Source organism: Neoarius graeffei, chromosome 9 (genome assembly GCF_027579695.1).
Source record: "Neoarius graeffei isolate fNeoGra1 chromosome 9, fNeoGra1.pri, whole genome shotgun sequence".
Lineage (NCBI taxonomy): Eukaryota > Metazoa > Chordata > Actinopteri > Siluriformes > Ariidae > Neoarius > Neoarius graeffei.
The window spans coordinates 48,517,471-48,538,706 of record NC_083577.1 but is presented as its reverse complement, the minus strand read 5'-3'; the positions used below and the strand labels follow the sequence as shown (position 1 = coordinate 48,538,706).

General features: G+C 42.6%; 1 protein-coding gene across 1 annotated transcript in view; it reads right to left on the bottom strand.

The window, feature by feature from the left end:
• myo16 (myosin XVI) overlaps nucleotides 1-21,236 on the bottom strand; it is a 250,670-nt gene that overhangs the window by 27,609 nt on the left and 201,825 nt on the right. The window contains exons 26-30 of the mRNA XM_060929678.1: nucleotides 20,739-20,819; nucleotides 19,151-19,356; nucleotides 1,968-2,070; nucleotides 1,795-1,891; nucleotides 1,459-1,705 (exon numbers count right to left, since the gene is read on the bottom strand). Coding sequence (XP_060785661.1) covers nucleotides 1,459-1,705; nucleotides 1,795-1,891; nucleotides 1,968-2,070; nucleotides 19,151-19,356; nucleotides 20,739-20,819 — 734 coding nt within the window. The remainder of the gene's footprint in view (nucleotides 1-1,458; nucleotides 1,706-1,794; nucleotides 1,892-1,967; nucleotides 2,071-19,150; nucleotides 19,357-20,738; nucleotides 20,820-21,236) is intronic.

Sequence of the window (21,236 nt, the reverse complement as noted above, 5' to 3'; positions counted from 1 at the left end):
AGCTGATAGCCGACGAGGTGCATAGCGCCGACTTGGCTATAAGCCATGTATGACGAGATTGAGTGGAATAATTGTTTTATTCTATCCACATTGACTGGATTTTGAGAAACGGAGCATTATTTTTATTTTCTGCAAATTCAATAAATAAAAAAAACTTTGTACCAAATGTCCGACCAAATCATTGCCACTTAGCACGTAAACAAACCGGTGAAATGACCGTAGCAATTTGTGAAAAATGTTATTATAATAATAATAATAATAATAATAATAATAATTCTTGAAGAATAAAAAAAGATGCGTTCTTACCATCAAATATTTTTAGTACATATTTTGTTGAAGGTCCGGGTTCGAGCCCCGTGGCCGGCGAGGGCCTTTCCGTGCGGAGTTTGCATGTTCTCCCCGTGTCCGCGTGGGTTTCCTCCGGGTGCTCCGGTTTCCCCCACAGTCCAAAGACATGCAGGTTAGGCTAACTGGTGACTCTAAATTGACCGTAGGTGTGAATGTGAGTGTGAATGGTTGTCTGTGTCTATGTGTCAGCCCTGTGATGACCTGGTGACTTGTCCAGGGTGTACCCCGCCTTTCGCCCGTAGTCAGCTGGGATAGGCTCCAGCTTGCCTGCGACCCTGCAGAACAGGATAAAAGCAGCTAGAGATGAGATGAGATATTTTGTTGCTTTCTTTGTGGTTTTATTTTCAAGTTTTTATTTCGTCCTTGGTTGGTTCAGCAACATGCGCCGCCATTTTCATCTTCGTCTTCTTTAGGGTTTTTTGGTGGTTGGCAAACCAACTTAAAGGTGCATTACTGACACCAACTGGGCTGGAGCGGGGAACAGGAGATATTGGGGGGGGGGGACTATATTCTTTTAGCTATTTCTGTTTCTTTTAAATACTTCATAAAGTGATATATCTGATTTGATGCGCTCTGCCATTTTGTTTTTCTCTACTCACGGTATACGAGCTGATAACCTAGTAGTAGAGTAACCAATCAGAGCACACGATTGCTCATATCCAGTGAATGTGGATAAAATAAAATAAACATCTGTCGGTAACTTAATTTTTACACATATACAGTGTGTAATAATTAACAGTTACTGACGGATAGATTTTTATATACTGTAAACAGCTTTAATTCTAAGCTGTAGCTTTAATAATAATAATAATAATAATAATAATAATAATAATGTTTAATTTATGTACCGTAGTGCTTTCTTTAAGGGGTTTAATCCTGTTATGTGACCCAAAAGGTATTTGAAATGTTAGCAGTGAATTATTTCTTAACACTGTCAGTATTTTTTCCTTGTATAATTTATCAGCTAAAGTGCTCTAACAGTAATGGAACATTTGGTAGAGAAGAACTCACAGTTATATCCTGGAAATATTGGGAATACAATGAAAAATTCTCTCATTGATTTACACGTGTCCTGTTACATTTGGTAGCAGCACTTAAGTAGTGGTTCACCTCCTGGGTGAGTCGTCCTCTGTTCCCACAGGTTCAGGCCTCTCCCCCAGGGGTGGAGTGACAACATGGCCCCTCAGACGATCATTCTCTCGTGCGATATCAGCTGCGTTCTGGATGACCAAGCTGTCATAAGCACGCAGGCCCAAGTCTTCTGCTCCCTGCAGGAACCGCTGTACATTGCACTGCTCTCTTTGCTGATAGCTCAGCCTGCCCCGCACACGGTGCCTCACCAGCCAGCCACGTGCCACTGTCACGTACATGTACACAATCATACACTATGGTGTAAAAAAAAAAACAGACAATGAAGAAAAATGTGCTCCAGGAATGTGTGAATACCTTTCTGGCATGTAACTATCTTCTTGTGCAGTTGATGGCAGCGATCATTCAGGTGGTCAGCCTGCCAGTACCTCAGGAACACTTTGCTGCTTCCCAACTGAAAGAGAGACATATATATTTTAAAATTATCTATGGGTGTGAGACTCAGGTGTGCTGAGAGTGCACTTACGCACCTGCCATCCCTGGAGCTTGCAGTGCTGGAGAACATGGCGGCATTTTTCCTCAGCAGACATCTTTCTCTCATGTGTCAGTGTGGTGTCCACCAGCTCGCGATATCTGCAGTACAAGAAGAAAATACAAGAAGCTTTTTAAAGGGCATATCATGGGTAAATTCAGGAGCAAGATCAATGTAATTCTCCTATTTTATATTAAACTTTGGTCAAATATCTGTAACATTCTGCATTCTCTGCAATTTTGTTTACCTTGCGCAATACCAGAAAAATTCACTTGAAATCAAGCCATTTGAGGCGAATTCGTCTGCCTCTCAAAAAACGTGGCATTTGAATTTCCTGGGAAACATTGATTTTCGTGACATCGCGTGCGGGACGCCTCCCTCCGAATCCTACGTCAGCGCTGGTTTGTTTATGAGAAAACGACCTGGTGGTTTTCTGCAAATTTCTTCAACGTTATCACGTAATTATTAAAATGGTTAACAGATGTATCGTAGGAGGGTGTAGCAACACCAATCTTGATGGGATTAGTACTCATCGTTTCCCAAAAGACCGGACAATGAGAGAGAAATGGGAGCGCTTGGTCTACACAGGCTGTGCACTGAAACCGTGCAAAGCTTGCGCAGCCTGCTGGCGCTTCCGCAGGTGATGTCACGAATCTGGCTCCAGACTCCCTTGGGATTTTTCCAGACATGTTTTTTTTTTTCTGCTGTAGTCAGATGGCCTTGTGCAAAATTACCCTTCTGGATGAGTGTGTAAAGGGACATACTTTCATATAAAAAAAAAAAAAAACGAAATTGGTCCAGGATATGCCCTTTAACACAACTGTTAATTACTGATTTCTTATATTAAGCATAATCTAAAATTTCAACTACAATTTTCTTTATTAACCTCTTTAAGTCACATCATATAATTCAGCAACTTATCTTAAAGCCCATTATTTAATAACTACTATGATTTAGATCAGATCAGACAAAACTTTATTTATCCCCGAAGGGCAATTAGAAGGGCGAAGAGTGGTACATTAAAATAAGAGCAAGAAAATAAAATCACAAAAAGAATAAAATCACAAAAATGGGTGGGCAAAAAACAAACAAACAAACAAACAAACAAACAAACAAACAAACAAACAAACAAACAAACAAACAAACAAACAAACAAACAAACAAACAAACAAACAAAAAGCGTATTATGTACAACGGCAGGCCTGCTGCCAGTAACAAAGTTTAAAAAAAAAAAAAGCAGCAGATAAAATATGGCAAATAAATAAAGTGAAGTGTGGATAAAATTAAAATGACAATATGATTAGAGTGACATTGTAGTTAAAGTGACAAGGTGATATTGTAATATTGCACATCAGAACATGTGATATTGCACTAGAGTATTGTACAGAAGACTTAAGTTATTGTAACTGTCTTAGACTTCTTAGAGTTCAGGAGGAGAATAACACTTGGAACAAAGGTTGCTCTCCTCCTCTGGGTCTTACAGGCCGGATAGCGGAACCTGCGACCAGATGGCAGCTGCTCAAATGCCGGGAACAAAGTATGAGTCGAGTCCTTAAGAATTCAACGAGCCAGGCCGCTAGCCTGCTGCTCGTACACAGTATTCAGGTGGCGAGCAGGAAGTCCAATAATCTTAGAACACACCTTGACAATATTATGCAGGCGGTTCCTATCCTGTACAGTAATGGAGTAATACCAACAGCATATAGAAAAAGCTAAAACACTTTCAATGAATGTATAATAGAATGTCAACAAGATGTTCTGACTGACAGAAAAAGAGTTCAGTTTCCTTAGTAGGTACATCCTCTGGTGGCACTTCCTCAGGATCCCTTCTGTGTTGGAAGAGAACCTCAGTTGGCAGTCCAGAATGGTTCCCAGGTATTTATATTCCTCAACTGTCTCGACCGGAAAACCGTGGACCATAGTGGTGACAGCCGCCGCCAGTTCCCTTTGGCTGCTGGAGGAGGTCACCACCATCTCTTTAGTTTTGCTAACATTCAACTCCAGGCAGGAAGAGTCACACCACTCTACGAACTGCTGAAGAGTGGGTCCATGATGGAGGGAAGGGCCGGACAGGAGAACTGTGTCATCAGCAAACTTAACCAGGTGACAGTTGGGGTACGTTGATCTGCACTCATCAGTGTACAGAATGAAGAGCAGCGGAGAAAGCACACAGCCTTGTGGGGAGCCAGTGGAGGTAGTGAGGAGATCAGACAGGTTATTGTTAATCCGGACACGCTGGGTTCGGTTGGTTAGAAAGTCCAGGATCCAGAGGATGAGCTGGCTGCTCATGTTGAAGTTCCGGTGGAGTCTCTCTGCCAGAATATGAGGTTGCAGGGTATTAAAGGCCAAGGAGAAATCTGCAAACAGGAGTCTGGCGGAGGTATTGGGAAGCTCCAGGTGTCTGTGGATAGTTTCGATGATGAAGGCTTTGGCATCGTCGACACCTTTATGGCTTTGATATGCAAATTGGAGCGGATCAAGTTGTGAATTGGTCAGAGTGAGAATGTATTGCCTGACAAGCCTCTCCATAGCCTTCATCACCTGGGAGGAGAGGGCCACTGGGCGCAGATCGTTCAGGGCCATGGGGGGGGCTTCTCTTGGGAATGGGGACAATTGTTGAGTGTTTCCAACATTTGGGGACAGTTCCTGCGTTGATGGAGGTCTGAAACAGTTTCTGGAAAACACTCCCTAACTGGTCCGCACAGTATCTAAGGACCCAGCCACTGACGTTATCGGCTCCAGGTGCACTGTTAGCCTTAGACCTCTTAAGGGCCCTCACTACGTCAGTGGTGGGGAAAGAGATGCAAAGGTCATCAGGTATGAGGTTGGATCTGATGTCCTCTAACTGGGTGGAGTTGTTGATCTCAAATCTGGAGAAGAAGGAATTAAGGTCATTGGGGAGATGTGCTGGTGTACTGCCAGGGATGTTAACAGAGTTGTTACTGATAGGAAGGTTAACAGCCGCCATTCTCTTCAGGCCCTGCCAAGCTGAGCGGAGGTTTCCATGAGAAAACTTTTCTTCCACTTTGTTCTTGTAGTTCAGCTTGGCAATCTTAATAGCCCTCTTGACTCAGTATCTGTAGTTAAACTAAAAGGAAAGTAACAGTTGGGAGTTATGAAAGTGAAGTATGCACCCTTCAGGGACCCTGGCACTTTAAGAGATTAGAGTCAAAACTTAGGCTACGTCCACATTAATACGTTTTGGTTGTAAAATGCATCACTTTTGCTAGGTTTATGCCTAGCGTCCACACTACTCTGGAGTTTTCGAGCCCCGAAAACTGAGACTTTTGGAAACTCTGCTGGCCCCGTTTTAGGGTGAAAACTCCAGAGCAGCATTTTGGTGTAGACGGGCGAAAACAAAGCTATTTGGAAACGACGACACAGACACCCACGGGGTCTCATCAGTCATGACGTATCCTTCCCTGATTAGTCACACTCCTATCACATGACCTTTTTCTGGAAGAAAACAATCAGCATCAGCTGTTGATACCGGCAAACACAAGCCCAGTGTACGTGAATGTTCATGTGATATGCATTCTCAGGCGTGTTAGTGTGGACAGAGCGAAAACTCGTCTGGACAGAGATCGTTTTTGTTTTAAAACGCCATTTTAAAAATAAAACGTATTAAATGTGGACGTAGCCTTAGCTGAAGCTCACTGGTTTGAAATTTAATATCCAAAAGATAACAGAGCCTGTCCCATATCACTGTCTGCCTAGAGCCACACTACAAAAACGTGTTCAGAGACATGCAAATCTCAATTCACCTCCTTGTCTTCATTTTCTGCATTATTTGTCCATTTGATGAAATCCACTGTTGATCAGTTTTCTTTCGTACAAGAGAGTAGCACTGTTGATGGGATATGATTTTGTTATATATATCTGTCACTTATCTAAGGCTACATCCACACGACAACGGCAACGAGATTTTTTTTTTTTTTTAAATATCGCGTCCACATGGGCAACGGATCAGTAAAATATCAGGTACATATGGCAACGCAACGCTTGCTGAAAACGATGCAATACACATGCCACACCTCTACGTGCACTGTAAGACGGTCCCATCGGAGACACCAGAACAATAGAAGAAGTAGACGCAGGAGCATAAACCCCTTCTTCTGTAGCATCAGCCACATAAAGTTTTGATTATTAATCAGTAGTGTAAAACGAAAGACGCGGAAAGAGGAATGAATGGGGGTAGATGGAAGCCGGTACGCCAACATTCTGATATCCTCCAGAATTCTTTAATGGTCCGGAATAAATTGAATGCTACACGTTGATGGATTACTTTGTTCTTCTACGCCATTTTTGAGGAATGTACTGTCGGACTTAAACCAACATCTGAAGAGGTGAGATCGCTCCTTTTTGTTTCCCTATTTTTGCTGACGGGATTGTTTTTGTTTTTGGAAAGCAGTGAAAATATTTTGTAAGCGCGTTTCATGAACCAAGTTATAGGATTTGTTGACAACTCGCATCGAGTTCGTTACACTTCTACCCGGCATGAAGCACTGACAGTCATGTGGTTGTGACGTCATCGTAAACAAATCCGTTCTACTCATCCAGACGACTTCGCAACGGCGTCGTTGCCAGATTTTTCCACTCTGGAACCCGTTCTCAAAAGATTTCGTTTTGGGGCACCTAAAACACCGGTGCCGTGTGGACGCCAGGCCAAAACGATAAACAATTTTATCAGATTCACCTGAATCCGTTGCCGTGTGGACAGGGCCTAAGAGGTTTCTTCAGTTCTGCTGAAGATATTAACAACAGCAGGGGACACAAATGCTAGCATATGTAACTGAATTTAAGGCCAAAGAAACAGTCTGCTCAAGAGAGAGCACTTAACAGTAATAAAATCTGAATATAACCCGACCCTCAATATGAGGTGATGGCCCACTCAAAAAAAGTGTAACATTTAAATCACAATTGGTTGGCCTTTCTCTCGCCGTCTGCCTCTGCACCAGTTCCCTCACCCTGTCTGGCCTGCTGCAGCCTTATTGTAATGCTAAAACTTTCACATTCTTGCTCACAAACACATGCACACGTTCGCATTTAAACGAAAACAAGCTGTGAACTCGGAATGTCACTCAGCAAGCCACTCACAGACAACAGGTCATGCTTGTCTCTATAGTGAAAGAACAAATGCCAACTCTCTAGATTAAAAAATGGGGGGGAAAGAAAACGCATGACTCCATCTGTCTCTAGCTACAGTGGTGCCTGAAAGTTTGTGAACCCTTTAGAATCTTCTATATTTCTGCATAAATATGACCTAAAACAACATCAGATTTTCACACAAGTCTGAAAAGTAGATAAAGAGAACCCAGTTAAACAAATGAGACAAAAATATTATACTTGGTCATTTATTTATTGAGGAAAATGATCCAATATTACATATCTGTGAGTGGCAAAAGTATGTGAACCTTTGCTTTCAGTTTCTGGTGTGACCCCCTTGTGCAGCAATAACTGCAACTAAACGTTTGCGGTAACTGTTGATCAGTCCTGCACACCGGCTTGGAGGAATTTTAGCCCGTTCCTCCGTACAGAACAGCTTCAACTCTGGGATGTTGGTGGGTTTCCTCACATGAACTGCTCGCTTCAGGTCCTTCCACAACATTTCCATTGGATTAAGGTCAGGACTTTGACTTGGCCATTCCAAAACATTAACTTTATTCTTCTTTAACCATTCTTTGGTAGAACGACTTGTGTGCTTAGGGTCGTTGTCTTGCTGCATGACCCACCTTCTCTTGAGATTCAGTTCATGGACAGATGTCCTGACATTTTCCTTTAGAATTCACTGGTATAATTCAGAATTCATTGTTCCATCAATGATGGCAAGCTGTCCTGGCCCAGATGCAGCAAAACAGGCCCAAACCATGATGCTACCACCACCATGTTTCACAGATGGGATAAGGTTCTTATCTAAACTAAAAAGTTCTATTTTGTTCTCATCCGTCCACAAAACATCTTTCCAATAGCCTTCTGGCTTGTCCACGTGATCTTTAGCAAACTGTAGACGAGCAGCAATGTTCTTTTTGGAGAGCAGTGGCTTTCTCCTTGCAACCCTGCCATGCACACCATTGTTGTTCAGTGTTCTCCTGATGGTGGACTCATGAACATTAACATTAGCCAATGTGAGAGAGGCCTTCAGTTGCTTAGGCTACATCCACACGACAACGGCAATGAGATTTTTTTTTTTAAATATCGCGTCCACATGGGCAACGGATCAGTAAAATATCAGGTACATATGGCAACGCAACGCTTGCTGAAAATGATGCAATACACATGCCACACCTCTACGTGTGCTGTAAGACGGTCCCATTGGAGACACCAGAACAATAGAAGTAGTACGACGCATGCGCATAAACCCCTTCTTCTACCTGGCGTCATAGACATATAAACATAGACGCCGCATTGAGCCTGGTGGCCCGTTGCTGGGATACGTCAGAGTGTCCGCCATATTGGATGTGGCAAATCTTCCCCGTAAACCAATGCAAGTAAATGGACTGAACTTCATAAAGCCCCTTTCTACAATAATGTTTAACTCAATGCCTTTTATTCACCCATTAAGACACACACGTATATATTTGGGAAACAAACAGGCATCAAAACAACATATATAACTTTTAATGTGATGGTTATAAATAGTGTGCGAAATACCCGTCAATATTCCGTGGGAGGTGTGACCTAAATTTCCTCAACATGCAGTAGGCCTATACCGGAATCAAGCTATCGGAAACTTGTTTTTTTTTATTCCGCTGCTACTATCGTAGGCTACTAACAATATCTACACATCAAGGCATGTTTTGGAGCTCAGCGGGGATCGTGTAGAATAATGTGCTGTGCTTACACTGCTGAAGCCGTGCCGTCTCCGCATCACTTTCATTAAATGCCGTGCAGATAGGCTATAAAATGTCTCCAAAAACAATTTTTGCAATATACAGTGCTATATGGAAAAAAATTCAATTAAACCATATTACAATGGGATTGCTCCATGTGATTGCTTCACAGTCTGACATGCTTCCAATCTCTTCTATTTTTGAGTGTGCCATCACCATCTGACAGCTGGTGGTGAAATTGGTTGGGTGGGCTATGAAATAAATTATAAATTTATTTATAAATTATAAATTGTTTGGAGACAGGTTTCACCGAGCGGCTATTATGCGCGAGACTTCATATTAGCCACAAAGTCAGAAAAATCTGTTCGTAAAATTACGTTATAATGACCAAATACAATGAAAAGTATTTTTCCAGTCTCACCTGTGAAAGGTAATCCCATGTGATCTCGTTTGGACGGTAAACCTGTTGGTACAGTTAAACGCAGCACATGAATGAGGCATCTTTATTCTCCGCTTTGCCCCATCCAATATGGCGGCGAGGATGACGTATGATTCTACGCGGAAGGCGGCGTCTATGTTTATATGTCTATGCCCGGCGCGAAGCACTCACAGTCATGTGGTTGTGACGTCATCGTAAACAAATCCGTTCTACTCATCCAGACGACTTCGCAACGGCGCCGTTGCCAGATCTTTCCACTCTGGAACCCGTTTTCAAAAGATTTCGTTTTGGGGCACCCAAAACGCCGGTGCCGTGTGGACGCCAGGCCGAAACGATAAACAATTTTATCAGATTCACCTGTATCCGTTGCCGTGTGGACAGGGCCTTAGAAGTTACCCTGGGGTCCTTTGTGACCTCGCCAACCATTACACACTTTGCTCTTGGAGTGATCTTTGTTGGTCGACCACTCCTGGGGAGGGTAACAATGGTCTTGAATTTCCTCCATTTGTACACAATCTGTCTGACTGTGGATTGGTGGAGTCCAAACTCTTTTGAGATGGTTTTGTAACCTTTTCCAGCCTGATGACCATCAGCAACGCTTTTTCTGAGGTTCTCAGAAATCTCCTTTGTTCGTGCCATGATACACTTCCACAAACGTGTTGTGAAGATCAGACTTTGATAGATCCCTGTTCTTTAAATAAAACAGGGTGCCCACTCACACCTGATTGTCATTCCATTGATTGAAAACACCCGACTCTAATTTCACCTTCAAATTAACTGCTAATCCTAGAGGTTCACATACTTTTGCCACTCACAGATATGTAATATTGGATCATTTTCCTCAATAATTAAATGACCAAGTATAATATTTTTGTCTCATTTGTTTAACTGGGTTCTCTTTATCTACTTTTAGGACTTGTGTGAAAATCTGATGTTGTTTTAGGTCATATTTATGCAGAAATATAGAAAATTCTAAAGGGTTCACAAACTTTCCGGCAGCACTGTGTTTAAAATGAAACATAGTACTGAGATCCACACTTGAAATACTAGACAATTAATTCTGAGTTCAAACATAAAATGGTAATAAATATGCTACAGAAGTCTGACTGTTCCAGCTTCATAGTCACAGTATCGTACTACTGTGGCAATAGTACTAAAGTGTACCTAATACAAAATTACACAACTGACCATTAAAGCATTTTGTTCTATCAGCATGAAAAGCTCTATGCCTATCAGATAACAATCTGCTTCATATCATACAGTCACATCATGAGCCATTATCGCTAGACAATCTGAACTATGCTATCTTCCATCTTAAAACAATCAGTCACAAGACAGTATGGGTTATTTAGTCCAGGGTAACGTGCACTCAGACTAAAGACAGACCAGCAAGCGAAAGTGTCCGACATGCTCTGTGTGACCCTCCTCCTCATTATTCTTTGTCCCTCAATGCCTGTCTCCCTAAATTTTCTAGTCGGTCACTCTCTCTCACACACACACACACACACACACACACACACACACACACACACACACACACACACACACACACAGCTGAAAGATTCATGATGTTTACAACAAAGGAGTGGAAACTTCCAGCGTCACGTGACCAGCATTGTCCTGATTCATTATCTCACTGGAATGTTATCGTAATCCTTTTATCCATCACACACAAAAAGTGAGATTGAGAGAGTGATACAGCTACTGGGCACCCAGTGATCCAAAGTTCTGAAAACAGCAGTGATGATGGAAAGTAGAAAAAAAGTAGAAAGAACATTTTTTTTAAGTGAAGAAATGATTGAAATCAAAATGGAAGTGGACAAAACAATGTAGCAGAGAAGAAAAAAAAAACTAGGGCTGAAAAACAACAACAGGGAGAAGAAAAGGATCAAATATTGTACTGAAAGAGTGGAAGGAACAGAAGAAGGAAATAAATTTGGAGTGGCAATAAAGAGAGGAATATTATAGAATTCGGAGGAAAAGTCTGTGGGCTTTGCAGTGAGATGTCAATGTGACATGGTGATGGGGCATTGTGTTCCTGGAGGATGATGAGAGCAGTCACACTGCACCAAATCTGACAAAGAATAAAGTGATCCACGCTTACCATCACAAGAAGGAACACGGGATTTTTACTGCAATTACAGCTCGACAAGCCTCACCTTTTTAAGCTTCAGGCTACTCCATCACATCACATCCTTCTTATGCTTTTGTCCCTCAGATCAGGCTGACCCCTCACAGTTGGAGGCTCCCCAACCACATCTACTTCCAGGCTCCAATTGAGTCCTTCACACCATTAGTAATAATGCCTCCCCACCCACCCCATATCCACCCACACATCCACCCACCCACCCACACACTGTGCCTCGCTACAGCTAAACTTCTAAATCTATCAAACAGGAAGAAAGTGAACTTGAAATGCAGCTGCCTTTCGGTGCTGCCTGACCTCGCCTGACCTGGATCGCTGAAATCCAAGCTAAACGTTTAATAGTGTGTCCTCTCTGCTGAGTGCATGGAAACCCGTGTGCAGGTCAGCAGCTGAGAGGCTTAATGTACAGTTGCTCAATCTGTAGCCACTCGCTTCCTTTCATCCTGCGCATTAGCCTTATGTACCCTCACAAAGCAAGGAGCGGGCGCCAGCTAGGAGACAACACAACCGGTGAAGTCTACAAGATACAAAGAAATCTGTGAGCTGCCAAATAAAAGCAGCTGGCACCAAAATATCTAGATTTCAAAATCTGTCCCTAACTGATTACCATCATTATTATTATAGACAGATGTTTTAGCATTATTATCACTATGCTTTTGGACTATTGGTATTCACATTTTTTTAATGCTACCATGTATTTAAACCAATACGGCCTTTCGATTTCATAAAATCGGTGAAATTTAGTTCCCTCAGAAATTTGGTCATTGTGATACATGTTAATTTCTGGAATATCTCAAAAAAACAAACAAAAAAAAACCCTAGGCCATTCTGTGGCTGGAAAGTTATTTAATTTGAGGGGATTCCAGAGCAAATAATGCGCATAAAATCGCTCACATTGCGCAGTCAAGCAGACAGAGGAAGTCTGTGTGCGCACATGCAGGTTCTTCTTCTTTTCCTTCTTCTTTTGGATTTTATAGCAGCTGGCATGCAGTGTTGCATTACTGCTATCTACAGGTTTACCTTTGACCGTGCACTGACAGTTACATCATTCTGTTGCTAAACGAACAGCTGATCACACCGAGGTGCTCGCTGACCGCCGATATTTATTAGCTTGGTCCCGCATTTCCTTTCCTTCGCAACATAACGTCTTTTGTTCTCGCTTTCCGTTACCGTAGTCGGTCTTTCACGTTTCATTCGCGTCCACAATTTTCCTCTCCTGTTTCAAATTTGTATCCCACAATGCCTTGCATGAATGGGGAAAGCCCAGCACATGATGCATGACATAGTATCTTGTATTGCGTCATGGTGAAGCAGGAAAAAACAGCGGAGAATTCAGGGCCACGTGGCTTTAAATTCATTAATTGTTCTATTAAAAAAAACCCTCATAAAATCAAAGTTCTGTGATTCGAATTCAGTAGCTTTCAGTCCACTAAATAAAAATAATTGGGTGTCAGGGAAAATTATTTTTATGACCTAAACTTGAAAGATCTGAAAGCCAGTCTACCTTTAAGAAAGGCACAATATACATTCAGGAACGTTTTATAAATCATAAAATTTGTAACAGTAGCAGCAGTAGTAGAAGTAGTGGTGGCGATTGGAGCAATAGTTGTCGTAAAGTTTGTGTGAGGACAGTATCCAGGTACAGTATCATAAGAAATAGGAGCAAGTAGTTTTCAAAAATGTAGCATAGCAAAGTAATATTAAAAACAAAAAGATGATACACACTCTCTTCCCAGAATAATGTGGCGCAAAGGAACCTGTTCCACTATGAAGCCGAACAAAGAACAACAGTTCCGCTTTATTTACATCTCATTTCCGCCTCAAGACTAATGTTAAATGAGCTGTACATTCAGTGATCCTTACATGCAGTATAGAAAATGAAGTCAGCACTATTTACAGCATATTCATTACATTACATTAATGGCATTTAGCAGACGCTCTTATCCAGAGCGACGTACATCATACCCAGAGCAGCCTGGGAAACAGTTGGGGGTTAGGTGCCTTGCTCAAGGGGACTTCAGCCATTCCTACTGGTCGCTGCTTCACTAACCATTAGGCCATGGCCTCCCCATTATTCAAATGTTTTTATTGTTTTTTTCCTCTCTCTAAAATGTACCCAACAATATCCAAGAAAATGCTAAAAATGAGTAGTGTTTGAATTTATTAACCATGGTATTTCTATTTTCTAATATCCTGTATGAATAATACATACTTACTGCGAGTTGGCCTAGTGGTTAGCGTGTCCACCTCTCGATCGGGAGATCGCGAGTTCTACTCACGGTCGAGTCATGCCAAAGACCATCATAAAAATGGTACCTACTGCCGCCTAGCAAGGCACACTGCAATACAGATGCGAGTGGGGAAGTCAAACTCTCGCGGTTGCCAGAGGACTAGCCCCCCACTGTAACCCTAGCTGTATACGCGAGAGGCCGAGGGCTATGGAAACGGAAATCGGTGCCGCCCGATTGCATGGCGCGAGAAGGACTTTAGAATAATACATACTGTTAAATATTAGGTCGTAGCAAAGTTGTTTAAAAGTCATTCTATGCAAGACTGAGTCATTTCACAAGTATTCAGTGAAGATCAAATTCATGATCTTTGTGTTAAAGTTCTATCTGCCATTCTTTCTTTCTTAACCCAAACAGAACCTTAGAAAACTGAAACTACACTTTTTTTTTTAAACTGTAACTGCATTTTATTGTTCGGTGTCCATTGCATTTTAATAAATTCAAATTTCTTTTGCCGCAGTCATTCATTTAGAGGCCACATTTACTGTAGTCAGGAGTTTGGTGATTTCCATCACTGAAATGTTTTGTAACCAAATATTATAATAGAAGAGGCAATATTTAACAGTTATTCCACAAAATTGAGTCGTACAAGAGCTGACAGCCGACGAGACACCATGTACGACAAGATTGAGTGGAATACAGTGGTGCTTGAAAGTTTGTGAACCCTTTAGAATTTTCTATATTTCTGCATAAATAAGACCTAAAACATCATCAGATTTTCACACAAGTCCTAAAAGTAGATAAAGAGAACCCAGTTAAACAAATGAGACAAAAATATTACACTTGGTCATTTATTTATTGAGGAAAATGATCCAATATTACATATCAGTGAGTGGCAAAAGTATGTGAACCTCTAGGATTAGCAGTTAATTTGAAGGTGAAATCAGAGTCAGGTGTTTTCAATCAATGGGATGACAATCAGGTGTGAGTGGGCACCCTGTTTTATTTAAAGAACAGGGATCTATCAAAGTCTGATCTTCACAACACGTTTGTGGAAGTGTATCATGGCACGAACAAAGGAGATTTCTGAGGACCTCAGAAAAAGCGTTATTGATGCTCATCAGGCTGGAAAAGGTTATAAAACCATCTCTAAAAAGTTTGGACTCCACCAATCCACAGTCAGACAGAGTGTGTACAAATGGACGAAATTCAAGACCATTGTTACCCTCCCCAGGAGTGGTCGACCAACAAAGATCACTCCAAGAGCAAAGTGTGTAATAGTTGGCGAGGTCACAAAGGACCCCAGGGTAACTTCTAAGCAACTGAAGGCCTCTCTCACATTGGCTAATGTTAATGTTCATGAGTCCACCATCAGGAGAACACTGAACAACAACGGTGTGCATGGCAGGGTTGCAAGGAGAAAGCCACTGCTCTCCAAAAAGAACATTGCTGCTCATCTGCAGTTTGATAAAGATCACGTGGACAAGCCAGAAGGCTATTGGAAAAATGTGTTGTGGATGGATGAGACCAAAATAGAACTTTTTGGTTTCAATGAGAAGCATTATGTTTGGAGAAAGGAAAACACTGCATTCCAGCATAATAACCTTATCCCATCTGTGAAACATGGTAGTGGTAGTATCATGGTTTGGGCCTGTTTTGCTGCATCTGGGCCAGGACGGCTTGCCATCCTTGATGGAACAATGAATTCTGAATTATACCAGCAAATTCTAAAGGAAACTAGATAGAACTCGACGTCAACGGCGTCGATGGGGATGCCTCCGCCCGGTAGACTACACGCCTTATTAAGTTGTGATTTGGGGATGGACATTTAACCTCACAGTAATCGTGACCTGGTGAAATTACTTGTATCAGCCTTGGAGATATTGTGTTCACAAGGTTTTCGGACAGACATTTGACCTCACAGTGACCTTGACCTTAGACCTTTTGATCTCAAAATCTAATCAGTTTATCTTTGTCCCCAAATCCACAAATGGTGAAAGTTTGGTGAAATTCCTTTCATTTGCCTTGGAGATACAGGTAGTCGTTGACTTACGACCTATGCGGCTTACAACCGATCGACTTTACGACCGTCTGGTTATGACTGGCAAGTGTTTCCCAGCTGAGCTAGCTGAGCGTACGACAGTTTCCGCCCCAGCTCCCGGCAGCGCCTCTCGCCGCGTACAACAGTTTCCGCCCCAGCTCCAGGCACATGCGCAGTCTCTCTCGCGCTCCCTCGCGCACTCCGTCATACAGTTTCCGCCCCAGCTCCTGGTTTATGAAATGAGCAAATGCTCCCGCCAGCCCGAGCGCTGCAACAGCTGATGATGACGTAGACGACCCACAGCCAAGCACCAGTAATGCCAGCGGTCACTAAATTTTGTATTTTGCTATGTTTTACATTTGTATTTTGGTATGTTTCAAACTAAAATGTTTTCTATTTTTCACACCTGTGTTCCGTATTTTTTGTTTTGCACATATTAAACGAATTGTACTGTACACAGTGTAGTATGCAGTGTTTGACTTAAACCAAATAATGAACCAAGGTAATGAAATAAGAAAATGTTGATAAAATAAGACTTTAAGATAATTACAATGTCATTACACATCATAATATATTTACGTTCATTTAACATAGGCCGACTTACGACCAGATCGGTTTACGACCGGTCAGTCGTAACCAAACGCAGTCGTAAGTCGACGACTACCTGTATTGTGTTCACAAGGTTTTCGGACAGACATTTGACCTCACAGTGACCTTGCCCTTAGACCTTTTGATCTCAAAATCTAATCAGTTTATCTTTGTCCCCAAATCCACAAATGGTGAAAGTTTGGTGAAATTCCTTTCATTTGCCTTGGAGATATTGTGTTCACAAGGTTTTCAGACAAACATTTGACCTCACAGTGACCTTGACCTTAGACCTTTTGATCTCAAAATCTAATCAGTTCATGTTTGTCCCAAAGCGCACAAATGGTGAAAGTTTGGTGAAATTCCTTTCATTAGCCTTTGAGATATCGCATTCACAAGGTTTCGGGACGGACGCACGGACGGACGCACGCACGGACAGACGGACAACCCGAAGACATAATGCCTCCTGCACCTTACGGTGGCGGAGGCATAAAAATAAAAAAAGGATATGTTCTTACCATCAAATACTTTCATTCTATATTTTGTTGATTTTTTTTTTTTGTATTTTTGGGGGTTTTGGTTTTGAGTAGAGATTTTATTTCATCCTTGGTTGGTTCAGCAACATGCTCCGCCATTTTGTTTTTCTCTACTCACGGTATATGAGCTGATATCCTAGTAGCAGAGTAGCCAATCAGAGGACACGACTGCTCATATCCAGTGAATGTGGATAGAATAAGTAAAGTTATACCGGACTCCACACAGCTGCAAGCTGCATGATGATATCAGTGCAAGATACATAGTCGTTCACAGTACCAGTCAAAAGTTTGTACACCCCTACTGATTCATAGGTTTCTCTGTATTTTGACCATTTTCTACACTGTAGAACAATACTGAAGACATCAAAATGATGAAATAACATACATGGAATTATGTGGTAAACAAAAAGTGTTAAAAAAACAAAATAAATTTCACATTTTAGATTCTTCAAAGTAGCCAGCGTTTACCTTGATGACGCTTTACACACTATTGACATTATCTTAACCAGCTTCATGAGGTTGTCACCTGGAATACTTTTCAATTAACAGGTGCCTCGTCAAAAGTTAATTAGTGACATTTCTTACCTTCTTACTGCGTTTGAGACCAAAACAGTAAACAGTAAATAATAACAATCCAGTAAATAGCCCTATTCCACAACTGTAGCAATCCATATCATGCCAAGAACCACTCAACTAAGTAAAGAGAAACAACATCCATCATTACTTTAAGGCATGACGTGACTCGTCTCATCCGCTTATCCAGGGCCGGGTCGTGGAGGCAGCAGTCTGAGCATGGAAGCCCAAACTTCCCTTTCCCCAGACACCTCGATCAGCTCCTCGGGAAGAACACCGAGGCATTCCCAGGCCAGCTGAGAGACATAGTCCCTCCAGCGTGTCCTGGGTCTTCCCCGGGGCCTCCTCCCAGGGGGACATGCCTGGAACACCTACCCAGGGAGGCGTCCAGGAGGCATCCGAAAGCGATGCCCGAGCCACCTCAGCTGATTCCTCTCGATGTGGAGGAGCAGCGGCTCTACTCCGAGCTCCTCCCGAGTGACTGTGCTTCTCACCCTAAGGGAGCGCCCAGCCACCCTGCAAAGGAAACTCATTTCGGCCGCTTGTATCCGCGATCTTGTTCTTTCGGTCATTACCCAAAGCTCATGACCATAGGTGAGAGTCAGAACGTAGATCGACCGGTAAATCGAGAGCTTCGCCTTTTGGCTCAGCTCCTTCTTCACCATGACGGACCGGTAAAGCGACCGCATCACTGCGGAGGCTGCACCGATCCGCCTGTCGATCTCACGCTCTATCCTTCTCTCACTCGTGAACAAGATCCCGAGATACTTAACTCCTCCACTTGAGGCAGGACTTCTCCACCAACCTGGAGAGAGCAAGCCACCCTTTTCCGGTTGAGAACCATGGCCCGTATGGATAATAATCGATCAAGGACCGTGACGTCGCCCGGTATGGCGCAGCCGGGGCCCCACCCTGGAGCCAGGCCCGGGGTTGGGGCTCGTATGCGAGTGCTTGGTGGCCAGGCCTTTGCCCACGGGGCCCGGCCGGGGCTCAGCCCGAAGCGGTGACGTGGGCCCGACCTCCTGTGGGTTCACCACCCACAGAGGTAGCCGTAGGGGGCCGGTGCAGTGTGGATTGGGCGGCAGTCGAAGGCAGAGGCCTCGACGACCTGATCCCCGAACACAGCGGCTAGCTGTTGGGACATGGAATGACGTGACTTTTAATAAAAATACCACCGAAATGACAGTCAAATCAATTTATTTGTTTCGAGCTTTTAACAACAGACACTGTTGCAAAGCAGCTTTACAGGAAAAAATAAAATAAAGACTATAAACATCTGAACTAATTTTGTCCTTACTAAATTTAATTATCCCGAATGAGCAAGCCTGAGCTGACAGTGGCAAGGAAAAACTCCCTCAGACAACAAAAGGAAGAAACCTTGAGAGGAACCAAACTCAAAAGGGAACCCATCCTCATCTGGGTGATAACAGATACAGTAACGTGATTATAAATAACTCGCTACTATAACTGTGTCCTATATAGTCGCAAAGTACATTCGTGTAACCAGGAAATTCATGATAGTCTTAGCATGAAATCTTTCACTGACGTTATAAACTGTTCAATGATGGAGGCTTGAGTGCAAAACCGTTCATGACAACTGCAGTCCTAAAGTTATCATAGCAATTGTAGTCCTCAGCTGTCAGAGCAAAACTGCAAGTGTCCAGAGCCACCTCCTACCATAAGTGTGTCTTCGAAAACCATCGAATTAGAAGGTGTGTCCAAACTTTTGACTGGTACCGTAACTCCGAGTCCCTAATTAGAGGACTCATCTTAGGGTCAAAGCAGGCAATTTGAGTGGTGTACCTGGTGAGGAAGCCGGTGAAGGGCATGCGCACTGGGTATCCATAGCGGATCATGCGCACCATCTCCAGAACTCCTACATACTGCAGTTGAGTGGACACCAGGCAGCTGTCGAAGGTGTCAGCCTGACCTGAGCTGTTGGGCCTCACGCAATGCACAAAGTGAGGAGTGCACAGCTGGAGCTTACTGATGATCTCTGATAGAGAGTTCTGCACACAGGGGAAGAAAGAAACACAGATAGACCGAATGAGAGCTGTGAGTCTGTGTTTGAAATATGACATGATGCCGCAGTAGTAATCACAGTGCATCCTTCCTAAGCATCTGATATCACTCATTGCATGTTGCATGATGATGTAATGGGCTTTGGCGTTGACCGAACACGGCTGATTGTCATACATTTGACATTTCAGTGGAAGCCATGCAACAAAGGAGTGATACAGGAAGGGAAACAGTGATGTAGCAGGCTTAGCACACAAATACACTGCCATTTATCCAGACAAACAAACAACCATAACAACAACAGTTACACAGATCTTAGTCATGCAAAGCAACAGTCATAAATGAAACAGCAATTGTTCTGACATCATCTATCACCGTTTTAAGATTCAATTTGTTTTATATGATTCGTCCTTGTACTTTCCAGCACTCAAATAACAAACAAAATGTCATGTGCTAATGAGTTACAGCGTTTTTTGTTTTTTTTTGGTAGCAAGCCATAAAAGAAGGAGCGGAACTCTGTATGCCTGGCACACACTCACTTCCGCGTCATCAGTGATATGAACAGCAAATGGTTCTCTTGCATATGTGTTGCAGTAATAGAAATGAGGTTATTTGGGGTGTGTGTGTGTGTGTGTGTGTGTACCAATAATGTAATGTAGTCTTATTAAGTGGGTGTGTTCTCCTCAACATGCTCGAAAAATACAAAGGGCTCTTTGCATGGGAAAAGGGCAGACTGTGTGTGTGTGTTGACATCAGACTGCAGTGAGGGCCCACTCTGTAATGGTGTGTATGCATGACGCCACACATAGACACACCGTTTCTGTTGTTTACTGCTCATTCATATGGCTCACACTCGCATCTAAAACCACAAACTTGTTCGCTCACCCACACACAAGAAAAGAAAAGGGAAAAAAAAAAGAAAAAGAAAAGAAACGCTGCTACTGCTACAGCCGGCTACTACTTCTATAGCTTTAAACAGATCACGCTAGCATCCAAATCCACAGACTCATTCTCCCTCCTACACATACACCCACACACAGACACACGCACAGTCCAAAAACTCTCACCACCCACAAACTGCACTGTGAAGCCCACAAGGCCAATACTAGAAACGAACACAAGCTGAATGTCAGAAAGCTGGCCTCTCTGGTTGCGAGTAAATTACATAATGATGTTCACACTGGAGTTATATTTGGATAGGCAGCAGCCCGTTTTCTAATTCATAAACTGAATCATGTGAGTTGTATTGCTCTTTGTGGCTGGATTTAGGAATTTTTGGCTTGGCTCCAAAAGCACTGTTTAATGACACTATGTACACAGATCAGTTGAGCTATACAGCTGCTTAGAGAATTAGTCATGTTAGAAAACTCACCCTCAGTTGCGCTGCCACAGTGACTGGGCCACAGCGCTCGAGCCGCTGCAAAAACGATGTGGCTCCTTTCTTCTTCATGAGCTGTGGGGAGCAGAATGAGACAATACAATGTCACGACACATACAAGAGTGGCCATCATACCCATATGTGCTCTTTGAACATGTCTCAAAAAAAGAAAAGAAAAAAAGGCAGGGGGACAAAAATGGAGCCTGAGATTAATAAAGCTGGACTGGATAAGATGGTTTCCATAAAGTACTTGGGTCTCTCTCTCTCAGACAGACACAGAGAATGAGAGAGCGATATATATATATATATATATATATATATATATATATATATAGAGAGAGAGAGAGAGAGAGAGAGAGAGAGAGAGGTGTGATGTGGACCGACAAACAAAGGGAAATTATCACCCCACTATTTTCCAATAACAGCACATCCCAAAGTGCTTTATTCCTCTTATACCACAGCCAAAGATTTACTGATTAGAGAACAACACAT